This window comes from Clarias gariepinus, chromosome 19 (genome assembly GCF_024256425.1).
Source record: "Clarias gariepinus isolate MV-2021 ecotype Netherlands chromosome 19, CGAR_prim_01v2, whole genome shotgun sequence".
Lineage (NCBI taxonomy): Eukaryota > Metazoa > Chordata > Actinopteri > Siluriformes > Clariidae > Clarias > Clarias gariepinus.
In genome coordinates this window covers 11,433,264-11,446,497 of record NC_071118.1, presented here as the reverse complement: position 1 = coordinate 11,446,497, position 13,234 = coordinate 11,433,264, and the positions used below count along the sequence as shown (strand labels likewise).

The 13,234-nt window shown below is 37.1% G+C and overlaps 1 protein-coding gene across 1 annotated transcript; it reads right to left on the bottom strand.

The window, feature by feature from the left end:
- Positions 1–3: 3 nt before the first annotated feature.
- On the bottom strand, positions 4–12,750 carry LOC128507570 (V-set and immunoglobulin domain-containing protein 10-like 2). The gene is made up of 12 exons (XM_053478589.1): positions 12,681–12,750; positions 11,507–11,860; positions 8,902–9,177; positions 8,524–8,799; positions 7,124–7,381; positions 6,715–6,975; positions 6,314–6,613; positions 5,371–5,658; positions 4,002–4,124; positions 3,855–3,879; positions 3,249–3,340; positions 4–502 (listed from the first exon to the last, which is right to left on the bottom strand). Exons 1-12 carry the CDS (start codon positions 12,748–12,750, stop codon positions 402–404), a joined length of 2,424 nt encoding a protein of 807 aa, XP_053334564.1. The 3' UTR covers positions 4–401.
- Between the last annotated feature and the right edge of the window lie 484 nt (positions 12,751–13,234).

The following is a 13,234-nucleotide window of genomic DNA, read 5'->3' as shown; positions in this document are numbered from 1 at the left end:
AATGGCTTTTTTAATTTAGTAAAGACCTAATTGGAGTGGTTGAACCACCTTGCTATTGCATGCTTGATTCTGATTGGTCAGGAGCTATAGATTTTCTATAACATCTCAAAAATAAAGAAATAACAGTTTTTTTAATGGCATGAAAAAAATGATCGCACTAATGAAAGTTCAGAAAATAATAACTTTTTTATTGTTTACAAATGTTTACTTTCCCAATGTAGAAGTCTTCCACTTTGTTCAGCTTAAATCAAAGAGTATAATAAAAATAAATGTTAACTTTTTAAAGTTATTTCAGACCTGCCAGTATTATAACTCCTCCAGGCAATGGTTTGTGTCGTTTTACTTCCTGTTAATTTCTATATCGCTGTCAGAGATAAAAACTTTCGGTTCATATGGTGAGTCTAGCTTGAGGCCATGACGGTGATGGTGACATTGACTGGTTCTTCTCCTGGGGGTAAGTTTGTGGGTGTTGCGGTGGGTCGTGGCAGCACCACAGATGGTCCTAGGAAAGAAAATGTTATCAGGGGATGCAGAGAATTGCAAAAAGGAAAAACAGCAGATGGCAGTGATGCATGCTCGGAGATCAGGGTTTTTCTCACAGATGTATCAAATGCACCTGCCAGTTAGATTAAAAATATTAACTACCTGTATGGAGTATATGTTATAACATCCACATGTCTTGCATAATAAATAGCTCCAGAGTACATAGTGCCCGATTTTAGCATTGCTAAATATAAGCAAGTTATAAATCCTAAGCCTTGTTATTCCATTTTAAAGGTTTGTCTACTCACTGCTATTATTATTCAATTCAATATTATTCTTTATTTCAAAAGAAAATGTATTATTTTATGATGATTTTGATGATAATAATAATAGCTGTTAGTACTAATCCTGTATCTGGTGTAGTACAACTAACCTTTTTGCTTATTAGAGTATAAAATAATAATTATGATTAAAAAAATTTCTTTATTTGATTTGCTTCAAAAAAGGCAAATAAACCACCTGGGCAAAAATGTAGTATGACCACCTTTAAGTTTAATTATGACAAAGACAATGTGTTGTCCAGTTCATGTGTGAAAATGATTCCCCATTCTCGCAGAACCCTGGAATATGCCAATGCTATCAGGGAAGGAAATCCTGGTCATTCAGTACATTCAGGTCTGAATACATCAGCTGATTTCATTTTATTGCAACATAATGTTGCTGAGACTAGACCTGACCTGCTGAAGCAACCGCAGATCATCACACTGCTTCCAGAGGCCCAATGCATGATGGGTGCATGGCTTCATGCGCTTCCCTTCTTACCCTGACACGCCTGTTGTCCTGGAATAAGTATTTCACTACACGTTGATCAGCATACGGAAGAATTTAAGCTTAATTTGAATAGGGTAAATCTGAACTCATTAGACCACATGACCTTTTCTACCATTACATCCTTATGCTTCCTACAAATTGACCTTTTTTTTTTTTTTTTTTTTAAAGCCTTTTTTTGATTAGTCTCAATAACAAGAGAATTTCTTATGGCCACACAGCTCTTTAGTTCCAATGCTGTGAGTTTTTATTGTGTGTGGAGGAAATGCTTTTACTTTTTTTACTATTAAACATAGCTGTGATTTTTACTGTCCATTTTTATGATGCAACCTCACTAAGTGATCTTTCACAAAGTTGAGGGCTCACCACAATCCCTCCAGGTTTTTATAATGAGTCGAACAGTTCTGAGCCCAATTCCGGTAATTTTAAATCTCCTCGGCTGTTTTCTTTGCTTAATGCAGCCCAGTAATTTGACCCTTCTCAAATGGTGACTTTTTTTTTTGGCCAGTCACTGAATTTTTAGTCCCACTAAAGCAGCAGCATTAAAGCTTTTCCCATGCTCTGGACCTTGAATGAAAATTCACCATAAAGCACATAAAATAAATGTATCTGGAAACAGCTGTGATGTTCATAAGTCTTTTAGAAATGATTTTATTCTATTGCTTATTTATTCTAATTGATTTTTTATGGTATTGATATGCATAGTGTCCTATGTAGGTGTTTGCTGTGTTTTTATGATTCCTGTAAAAACATAGTGACTGTCTGCTACGCCGCATGTCACAAGAGGGGACATTACTAGTTAGTAAGAAAACCCGATTTTAGTCTTAAGCATAGAGCATAATGATCAGGCTGTTAGCTCTTAAAAGCAGTAGACATGGGGCTTCTTTTCATACCTGCCATTTTCCATAGAGATGCAAGTTCATAGTAATGAGAATTTTAATGTAGACTGAGTGTAAACAGCTAACATCAGACACATTTTCACAATTCGGTTCACCCACACATGCGGTACAATTGCACTGAATTGTGGCTCGGCTAGCTAGCAATCTTCGAAATGACAAGCTTGCTGGTATTAAAAGTCATGCTGGTATAAGCATGAGAATTGAAGCTTTAGAGCTTTATGTGTTTGAGAAGTGTGCACAAGTGAGGAGGTGGGAGAGCCGGACAGATTAAAGGACTGAAGTGCTGCTTGCTTTTTTTTAGGTAGAGATATAAAGCAAGGGCTAAATGTCACTCCACCGCTACCAGCAGTCATCATGGGTTATTAATGTAACGGAGGAAAACAAAGAATAAACAGTCCAGCATGTCAGTAAATATGTCTAAAGTAAAAAAAAAAAAAAAAACATCAACCAGAATTTCATTACAAATTGATTCCTGAATGTGTTTGATGACAATATGTTAACTCATATTCATAGGCATTTGGCAGACGCTCTTATCCATAGCGACTTACAAAAAGTGTGAGGATAATATACAAGTTCTCACTCACTCATCGTCTATACTGCTTTATCCTGTATACAGTGTCCCAGGGGGCCTGGAGCATATCCCAGGAGACTTAGGACACAAAGCAGGGTACACTCTGAACACACACATCACTCTGGAACACTAATTAGCCTAATCTGCATTTCTTTGGACTGTGGGAGGAAACCGGAGTCCCCAGAAGAAACCCACAATGCACAGGAAAAACTAGCAAACTCCTAAGCCACCATACCAGTCTTTTAGGATGTCTTTTAAAGCAGCATTTAAGCCCCGTTCTTATGAAATTGATTGATAGACACTAGTTAAAATATTTGAATGTATGCATTATAGTGCAGTTGGATCAGCGTTTTGAGAATATAAATGTAACCATGTACTCAGTGTCGAATTAAATTGATCCCCAAACCCAATCCTCTTATTAAAGGGACATGTTTTATGGCATATTTGTGTAAGTTTGAGTATGGAACCTTGACTTGTCTCTCCTCCACCTCCATCTGCTTCTGACACTCCAGCTTCATCCTCAGGGGAGTTGATATTTTCTCTCGACTGGCTGTTTTGCCTGCGAGTGAAATAATTAATAAAATCTATTAACTATAACTATGCAGTCATAATTAATTGTGGAACAACTTAATTTGCTTTACTTTATCGGATTCGGTTACACTAAATGACATAAATGCATTTAAAAATGTGTTGCTGCTTGCAAAGTGAATTGCAGTTGCAATGGAAAAAAAAGACAAGACTTTGATCTGACACTAAACCATAAGCTAAAATTAAATTTCCCAAGGTATTAGTTGGATAAAGAATAGGTGAAGAATGAAGTAACTATTCTGTCTGTGGGCGGAGTTAATTTAGGGCAGGAAAATTTTAAACAGTAATTATAAAAAAAAATAAAAAATGAAAGTAATAAATGTTTAGTCCATTGCACTGCAAGATTGAACATTTTTGAAATTATGATTGTTCCAGCTGTCGAACACATTTAGAAATGGTATCAACATCAGTAGCTTACACTAAAGATAAATAATGATTTTTATCATTCAGATTTGGGAATAACCATTCCAAATGGGCAAACATACCTGCCAAATATCAAATCATGAAGTCCTGTTGAAATAAATTGGCAACCGGTATTAGCAAATGATGAACATGACATTACATTTGCACAATGAATGAATCTTTAATAACAAGAAAAATATGGTGCAAAGTGATGCCAGTGTCACACTTACGCGGATTGTTATTGCGATTTCTCACCACATACATGAACAGCAGTACCGTAGCGATCGTGGCCACGAGCATGCCTCCGATAGCTGCTCCGATAACAGCAGGATAAGCGTTAAAGCCTGGAAGAGCTGAAAGACAGTAAAGCTTCATTGTTATCCATCTGGATATACGGTTATTTCACACTTAGCTCTAACATCCTCTAGTACAGTGAAAGCTATATTTTCTTATGAGTTGAACTAGTTAAGATAAAAATGATCACAAATGATGTAAAGCTTTTGAATGTAATGGATGTATTTCAAACATGCACTGTATTTGTAATACATTGCAATGTATTTGGTCTTAATTAAAAAAAAAAAAGACAAAGAGAAAGTAAAATGCAGTCCAACAGTAATGGTAAAGAATAAAGGAAAGGTAAAAGAATGAGATGGCAGACAGATCATGTGAAGAGACAGATCGTTAGAGCGAGTGTGTGAGGTCTGTTTGTTGTTGTGGTTAAGTGGTTAACTTGTGATGGTGCATTTCACCTAAGTAGACAAGACAAAACAAAAAAGAAACATTTCTGTTAGCTTGCATGCAATCAGTGGCGTTATTAGAAACTAGCGCATCAAACATAGTTTTCTGGTACGTTAAATCTTTTCGCATGAGACAGTGTCCAACTGCGTTAATAAAGCGACAAGGCTAGTGTTGATAGCTTGAATTTCAAGCTCCATCCGGTTCATCTACCATCGGACACATTGTGATTAAATGTGACCATCATGCTGGACGCTGTAGAGACGGCCCATCTTGGACAATTGGAACAGCTTCATTACACAGTATCATTACATCCACATGCCCTGCCTTTAAAGAAGCCCGAAAAATCGAATTATGTACACTTCATATTCCAAAGTATCCAGCTGGAATATCCTCTGTTCTGCTCAGTGATCTCACAGGTATCAACTCAAAAAGAGTTTAATTAGCTGCTTAGTTGAAATCAGTAGCAGAGAAAACAATAAAGACAGTGGTCAAGGGTAGGTTAGTGGTTAAGGCATCGGTCTACTGGTCGGAAGGTCACAGGTTCAATCCTGAGCATCACTGTTAGGCCCTTGTGGGCCGTATCCCTGAACTGCTCAGATGTATAATAGGATTAAAATCGAAGTCGCTCTGGATAAGGGTGTCTGCCAAATGCCGTAAAGGTAAAATATGAATGACAAGGGGTACTTCAGAACCAGAGTTAAGAACCTGCAAATATTGCAAATGTTCCCACAACCTGTCGCTATATTAACATTGTAGCTATAAATGTCAGACACCAAAACATTTCTTAACTGACTACCTACTTGCAACTGTATGTAGTTAACAGAACACGATGTAAGTTTCAAATTTGACATTGATTCCCACCTGGACTCATGACCTCTGAGGGATGTCCAATAGTGCGGTGATTGACAGCCGTGATTCGGAATGCATATGTACCAGAAGGATCCAGGTTGGTGATCTGGTAGCTTCGGCTGCTGGGGTCCAGATCTCCTATTACTTTTTGCCAGATTGGGAACGGAAGATTTTGGCGCTCTATGAAGAACCCAGTAAAGTCATCATCTGACAGGATCAGCCATTCCATGTTAACATCTGTCCGTTGACGAGTGCTGTACAGGATCTTATTAATAGTGACATTTGGAGGCATTGGGTACCCTGGAAACAGTATTTAACAGATAAGTAATATGTACTTAAAATACCTTCTATTCGACACATTATTTAAGTGGTATTTATATTTACCTTTTATTGCAATACTTGATTATTAATCTAGATCACTATGGCTTTTTAAAAAGTATCTATGGTTTGGGATATTTTACTGCTTGTTACTTTCATAACTCTGCTGTTAGAACTTTTTTTTATTTAAAGATTAAAATTAAGATATTTTTTAAATTTTAAAAGATGGTGCATACTGTACATTTCTTACTGGGACTTTTAATTTGTCTTTAAGGAATAACAGTAAATGTAAATTGTCTTTATTATAGACGACCTTGTGTGCCAGAGAATTATAATTGGCACAATGCTTTATAATAATTATGTTGTTGTCAAACTGTTCATATAAAAGAAACAACCGTTGTCCCATAACGGTACCATGAGAGCTGTTCAATTCATCACATTTTTTTCAACTTTGTTAGACATTACATAAATTTTACCTGAGACTGCGTTAGCACAAGATCAATTTACAATAGCAGACAGGAGCATTAGAAGCTATTTCTCTATTGCCAAAATTCCACATTATCACCTCAGTCACAAAATCAACTACAAGAAAGTAATATAGTTATGATTATTTTACAGTATAATATACTAAACTTACTAAGCACCACCAGTAAGATGGGAATCTCTGCTCCTCCGACAGCATTGATAGCAGAACACCAATACTGTCCACCATCCACCAGGCCATCTGTTTCCCGCACAGTCAGGTTAGACGAGGCTGCAGCTTGCTGAAGAACATATTTCGTTGGTGTGCCACTGTCGCCCACCCTTTGTTTCATATTATTGTACCAAGTAATCTCTGTGACTGTGGGATAGTTTCTGCTCAGGATGCAGGTGAGCTGGACATCATTTCCCTCATAGACTGAAACAATACTGCGCTGAGCCATTAATACTGGTGCCTCTGGAAGAAACAGTGGAGGAAAAGAATGACTCGTTGATTCACTATGTAAATGCTGTAAACACAGCTACTGAATATTTTTTTTCTAAATGAACGGTCCTTACCCAGTTTTAACACACACGTCTTGCTCTCTTTAATTAGTGGATGTTTGGCATGGCAAACAAATGCTTTCCCGCTGTAGATGGCACTGGAGCGCAGGACCAGGATGTTGGAGTTCTCCTCAGATGTTCCCTGGATGTCTCCTGAACTAGAAGCCCACCACAACAGAGCCCGAGGGACACCGCCCTCCCAGGAGCAGGACAGCATCAGGTACTCGTTATTGCGAGTTGCATATGCAGAACATTGGGGTTCTTCATTCAGCAGCCCTGGAGAACAAAGGACCTTTGAACTAAAATATATAGTAATATTTTTTAATAAAAGTTTAATACTAATTTTGGAAAATTCCTAATGACACATTTATTCTAATATTTACAAGACTATTTTATGGTTAGATCAATAAAGCAGAGTACTCACATGTCTTAGTGCTGCAGCGCTGCGGGAGACTAAGTGCCACATGTGAGCCATAGCAAGTGAAAACAGAGTTGTTAGTTGTCTCAGGCCCTGCCTGAATCCGAGTGATGTTAGAGACGCCCTGTGAGCTGTCTCCATTCACATATGGACTCCAGTTGAGGGTAGCTAAAGGGTAACCCCCCTCCCAGGAACAGATGAGAGCTAAGTCATTGTAGTTATTAGTGGGAGAGATAGAACAAGATGGCACACCATCTGGTGGATCTGAAAGAAGAAAATCGTTGAATAACTGAAGAGAACTGATCCAGAGAAGTCCAGGAATGTAAAACTAAGAGCTAAGGGCAATACGCAATACATTGTGCTAGCTAAATGGCGTTCATTGATGGGAAACATGGTTTTTACTTTGGGCAATTTAAAATGTTTCTTTTGTAAATGGAACAGAGTATTCTTAGGATCTTTGTGTAATTTTTCCTTTGCAGAAATTTTATGTTGTAGTCTGCAAGGGAGGGGCAATGGGGAGTGTGTGTGTGTGTGTGGGTTGGGGGGGACGGGGACGGGGGGGTTCGGGGGGGTTGTGCTCTCAGAACCTCTGGCCAGTTATTTTTTAAAGATACAAATAGAGACAATTTTTGAGAACAAAAATCATACAATTAAATCTTATTACAAACCATTTTAACTCTATTCAAAGGTTATGTCAGTGTTTATGCGGGAAAAGTTGTGCATATTTAGAAATGGGTTATGTAAGTATGTAAGTTGTGTGTCTGGACTCTCACTTTGAAAAATACAAACCACCTTGGTATAGATCATGCCTCTGAAGTTATCAATTTATTTATTTTTATTTTTTGCATAGAAGTATCTGAAACTAAATTTTGCCAACGAAAAATCGGAAAAACAGATTAACACTGCATCTAACTAAGACATCCTTATGCCTATTCCATACTCATTGCTACTGACTGCAGTTGTGTCTGAAGTCTGAATAGCATCAGTGTAGGTGTGGTATTGACACATTACATATGTGTAACCTCTGAATACAGCCCTATGAATTTTTTTTGTCAGGTCTAATCTAAGGACTTGAGAAAAATGCTTTCCTTTGCATGTCATGATAGAGGGAATAACATAGCTCAAGACTTTCAATTATAACAGCTGCAGGAAAGTTGTCTTTACCTCATCCAGAAGCTTGTTGTAGACAGAGGACAATAATTTGCAGCATCTCCCCAGTCAGTGGACATCTAACAACGTGTTTATGTGTATGCTTGGTAATAGGGGAAAGTATGATAGGAAGCAAAGGTATGAATGATAGACAAGAAAAGTTCAGATAAGACCACACTAGAGGTTGACCAAGAGGCTGCATGGACACAGGAAATGTCCATGTGATCCGAACAGAGTCATGACAGTAGAAAACTCACAGTAGACGGTGAGAGTGATGGTTTTCGTGGCCCGGGTGTTTAGGTAAGTGTTCTGAGCCAGACAGGCATAGTAGCCTGTGTGCATTCGCAGGATCTTGGTGATGGTGAGCTGTGGTCCAGTGTAGACCTGGGAGTTGTTGTAGAACCAGACATACTGACTAGGAGGGTTTGAGGAGGCTTGACATAGGAGAGAAACAGTCTCTCTCTCCAAAGCTGAATATCCTCGATCTGTTACTGAATAGGGTGTTACATCAATCTGAGGCACATCTGGTCCAACTAAAGAAATGGAACATTCATGTAAGAAACTGCTAAACTTCAAGGAAAATGTATTGCATGGATGTATAATCAGAACCAGATACTTTCCAAGCTCTCACTCACATATGACGTTTAACCAGATCTTGTCACCAGTCTCCTGATTGACCTCGTTCCTGGCTAGGCACCTAAACCAGCCTGTGTGGTTGCGGCTTACTGAGGTGATGTTGAGCAGATTGCTGTCGCTCTCGAGCAGTTTGCTGACCTGCCCATTCTGGGTCTCTTGTTCCCAGACATAGTGAATTGGGCCTGTGCCATTCTCCAGACCACAGCGCATCCACACTGATGCTCTTTCTATTGGAGAGGAGTCACTCAGCAGGATGTAGGGTTTGGAAACTGGCACTGTAGGACATGTTAGCATTGCTATGGTCAGTATTCTTGTTAACTAAGTTAACTCAGACAGTGTACATGCACTAGCTACTGTATGCACCAATAAGTATAGATAACTGGATTGGCTTTAACCAACTTTTTCTTTCCTGCTGACATTATGATTTCACACAGAGCCAATTTAAACCTACAGAGATTAAGCGAGGTCTTAAACTTTCCAGACTGTTTTATGTTTTAGAAAATTGTAACTGGCAAATTACTGAGATTAGTTTTTAGACTCAAAAATTATCTAGCAAAAATCAGCAATGAAGGATTTTACACATTGTTTGCAAAAAGTAAGTTGATGTGGTTGCAGATGTTAGTCTTACTGTATAGTTACTGATTATTCTTTTAGATATAGAAATTATTACTTGAAGTAGAAAAGCAGTTTGTACATAATATGTAATATTTAGTACAAATATAAAAGCAATAAGAATTGCTTTTATATTTTTATATTAATGACCACAATCTTAAAATACCCAAGTACTACAGTGATCAAAACTCGAAATTATTTTATATTACTCAAAGGGGGAAAAAGCAATCGAAATCCAAAGTCCAAGTACCATTTTCATATCAGAAAAAATTGAGACAACGTATTAGCTACAGTGGTTCACATATGCTGATTCTCACATACTTAGTACAATTAAATAGTTGATAGAACTGTTGACTTAGTAAAATGCTAGTCAGTAGTGAATAGGCTAGATTTACACGGCCTTGTGAAATGTATCTGTTCACACTCGCTTAGCTCTTGTGTACATACGCTGTCTGTATTGTTGTCTGAAATTACCCCACCATGGACACACAATAGCTTGCTAGCAGTAATGCCCGGGTCACAAAAAGAATATTGCTGCCTGTGATAAAAGTTCTGACCTGAACCTGCCTCATTAAAAATGAACAAATAATTTATGAACAGACATTTAGCATGGCTTGATTAGCATTTGTGTATATTACCATATCTACTGTAAATAAATTATAGGTGAAGCTAGACTAACCTAGCATGTGTAACTGCAAATTTGTTTTCATAGTTGGTTTACGGTTAATGGCAATTATGAAAATTAAACTTAAATGGATAGTGATCTAGTTTTTTCAGGTTTGTCTTAAAAATTAAGGTGCATATAAGGAGATTACGATAGGTCTTGGTCATTATAGATTTTCCTGATTTGTACACTGACCGTGAAGTTTATCACCCGGAACATGGAGTACACTGTAAGTAATTAGGGACAAGTTCTACAGTCCTTGTTCATTGCAAAAATGCATTCCAACGTTTAACTGTGACTCATATGAATCTTCTGCAGTCCCACTGAGCTAAATTGAATTGCTATATTTGAAAGTTATGGCATATTTAGTACAAACTTAACTTCTTTCTTTACCTAGGAATAGCCAGACTCTGTCATGTGGTATGCAGAGCAGAAAAATTGATAACAACCTAAACTAATTGTAATGTATATATGTGCACTGCGATATTTATTTTGACAAACTTGAAAAATAGCTATTCCACCAACAACCAATTAGGGTTTACTTAAGGCATTCCAATTTGGCAAGCCATTTAAGGTTAAAGAAAAAAAATTCATGATGCAACATTTATTCTTAATGCTACTTAAGAGTAATCCATAAATTGCCTTTTCAAGACAAAATGCAAATCTTGACAAGGACCTGTTTCTCAGTACTGCAATAAATTTTGTTGGTTGTGTTTGGATCATTGCTTTCAAGTAAATAAAAACCTTTAAACATTTGCCCATAATGCATTTCATATTGCTATAAATGACATGTAAATGTCTAAATCAAACCATATGAGCCGTGAATAGTCTGCTGTCTTGATAAGGGTTAAAATACAATTCACGTAATAAATTTTTGATAATTGCTTACTTATGAGTCAAAAGACTGCGATTTCAACTTAGATTTATTCTGTTCTTTAAAAATGTTAAAAATGGCAATAGCCTTTTATTACTCATCTGTAATGAAACCTGTAGATACAGTAGATCGAATTTTTGGGGGGTCCTTGGTCAAATCTTTAAAGTCATAAAATTATATGATCAATTAGATATTTGTGGTCATTTCACAAAAAAAAGGCCAAGCTTGCTCCATAACAAATACATGTCTTTGCTTCAGTTAAAAAGGTAATAAGATCTTCTAGACACAATGCAATTCTGTGCAGTCCACTTATTTTTTTTCCAGGTAAACTTGAAACCTTGTGCTAATCATTGTTAAGAGGATAGCCTAGACTCATTAAGGGATTGACTTTCTCAGGAAATAAATACTGTTGAGCTCATCCGGTATTAGATCACTCTAAACACTGGTTGCTCACCTAAAACACGCAGATACACATAGTAATAGTAAAACTTGGCTCCTTCAGCAGTGTCGTATAGAGCCTGACAGGTGTATAAGCCCTCTGCTGCTAGAGGAAGCTTTGCTATAGATAAAGAGGCACTGTTAGTGATGACATTCAGGTCACCCAAATCTTTAGCCAGTTCCTGCAGCTTTGGACCCTTTCCAAAGTTATACACTATGGCTCGAATCGTGTCAGTGCCTGGTTTGGTAAAGCTCCAGATGTAGACATCAGGGAGAGTTGGGCCACATTCCAGGATTACTCCTTTGTCTACCACTCCATTGGTCCTGGTTTCTCTGTAGATGACTTGCCCTGGGTCCACGATCTCTAAACCTGAAAGCATAATGCATTATCATGCATACTGGAACAAATAATAATAATCATAATAATAATAATAAAAATGCATGCATCACTTGTGTATAAAAGAATGATCTACAAGGTATTGACAAATCTGATTAAATAGAAGGAGTTGATTACTGTCCTGAAACAGCAGCTCAAGTGGTTCATATTAATGCACTAAAATATTGTTTTTATAGCAATGGATTTTTAAACAAAGGAACTTATAAAAGTCTTAATAAATATGGATATTTGTATGATTATGATTAAATTACCTGTAAGAAGAAATATTGAATTAAAAAACAAATTTTTAGAAGGAGTCTACAGTGTCAGTGGTTTGCAACTTTACATTTTGAGACAAAATCATTCTACATTTTAATTTCTCTGCAATCATCTGCAATAATTTAATTAATTTCAAAATAGAACACTAACAATTTAAATCATAACACTTGTTTTGATGTTTCAACAAATTAAATGTGAGTATAAAATACTACAAAACATAGCATACAATGTGTTTTTTTTTTTATAATTAGTCCAATTGTTGGCAAATTGCTATGGTATAAAATGAATAAAGCACTTTGAGATTAAAATTATTTACTTTGGAAAATACACTTTGGATTGATAATAGTAATTTTCAATAATGCTTTAATTATGTTTTAGCAATCTTTCTGAAAGCTTAAGCTCTCCCAGAGCATTTTTATTATAGTATATACTGTACATTTTGACAAGTAAAAAAAAAAAAAAAAATCAGCATTAGCTATTGCAATGCCAGAAGTTTCTGCTAAGTTGCATTTAACCTTTGTGCATGACCTCTTACCATGCAGAAGGAGAGGAAGCAGAAAAACAATTAGGGAGGAATCCACCAGCCCTAACAGTCTGTGTACCATGGTGCCATGACGCTCAGGTGACCAATGCTGTATCCTTTAGGAAGAAAAGATCCATAAGAAATTTCCAAGTTAAAATTGGTAAAAAAAATATTTTGATAGCAAACAGACTCCTGTCCATTCAGTGAGTTTAGCTGGTGCACTCAGGCAGTGAGAAGCTGAGTAAGAGCTGATCGAGGCTCTGTTAACTGATTTGACTTAAATTATTCACACACACCCCTGCCTCCACCCTCCACCCCCTAACCCCCCCTTTTCCACCATTTGCAGGAAAGCAGTGGAGTTGAGAAAAGAGACTGGGTTTTGGATGACGAGATGATACCTGTGTCTCATTCATTATTCAGCAGCGCACCGGGATCTGTGATCTTTGTACCTTTCCATTGCTTCACACTCAGCGGGCAGGACACTTGCCATACACTCCATACAACCACAATGACTTCACATTTGTACAAAATGATCCTGGTCATGACCTTTTTCTAACATGACTTTA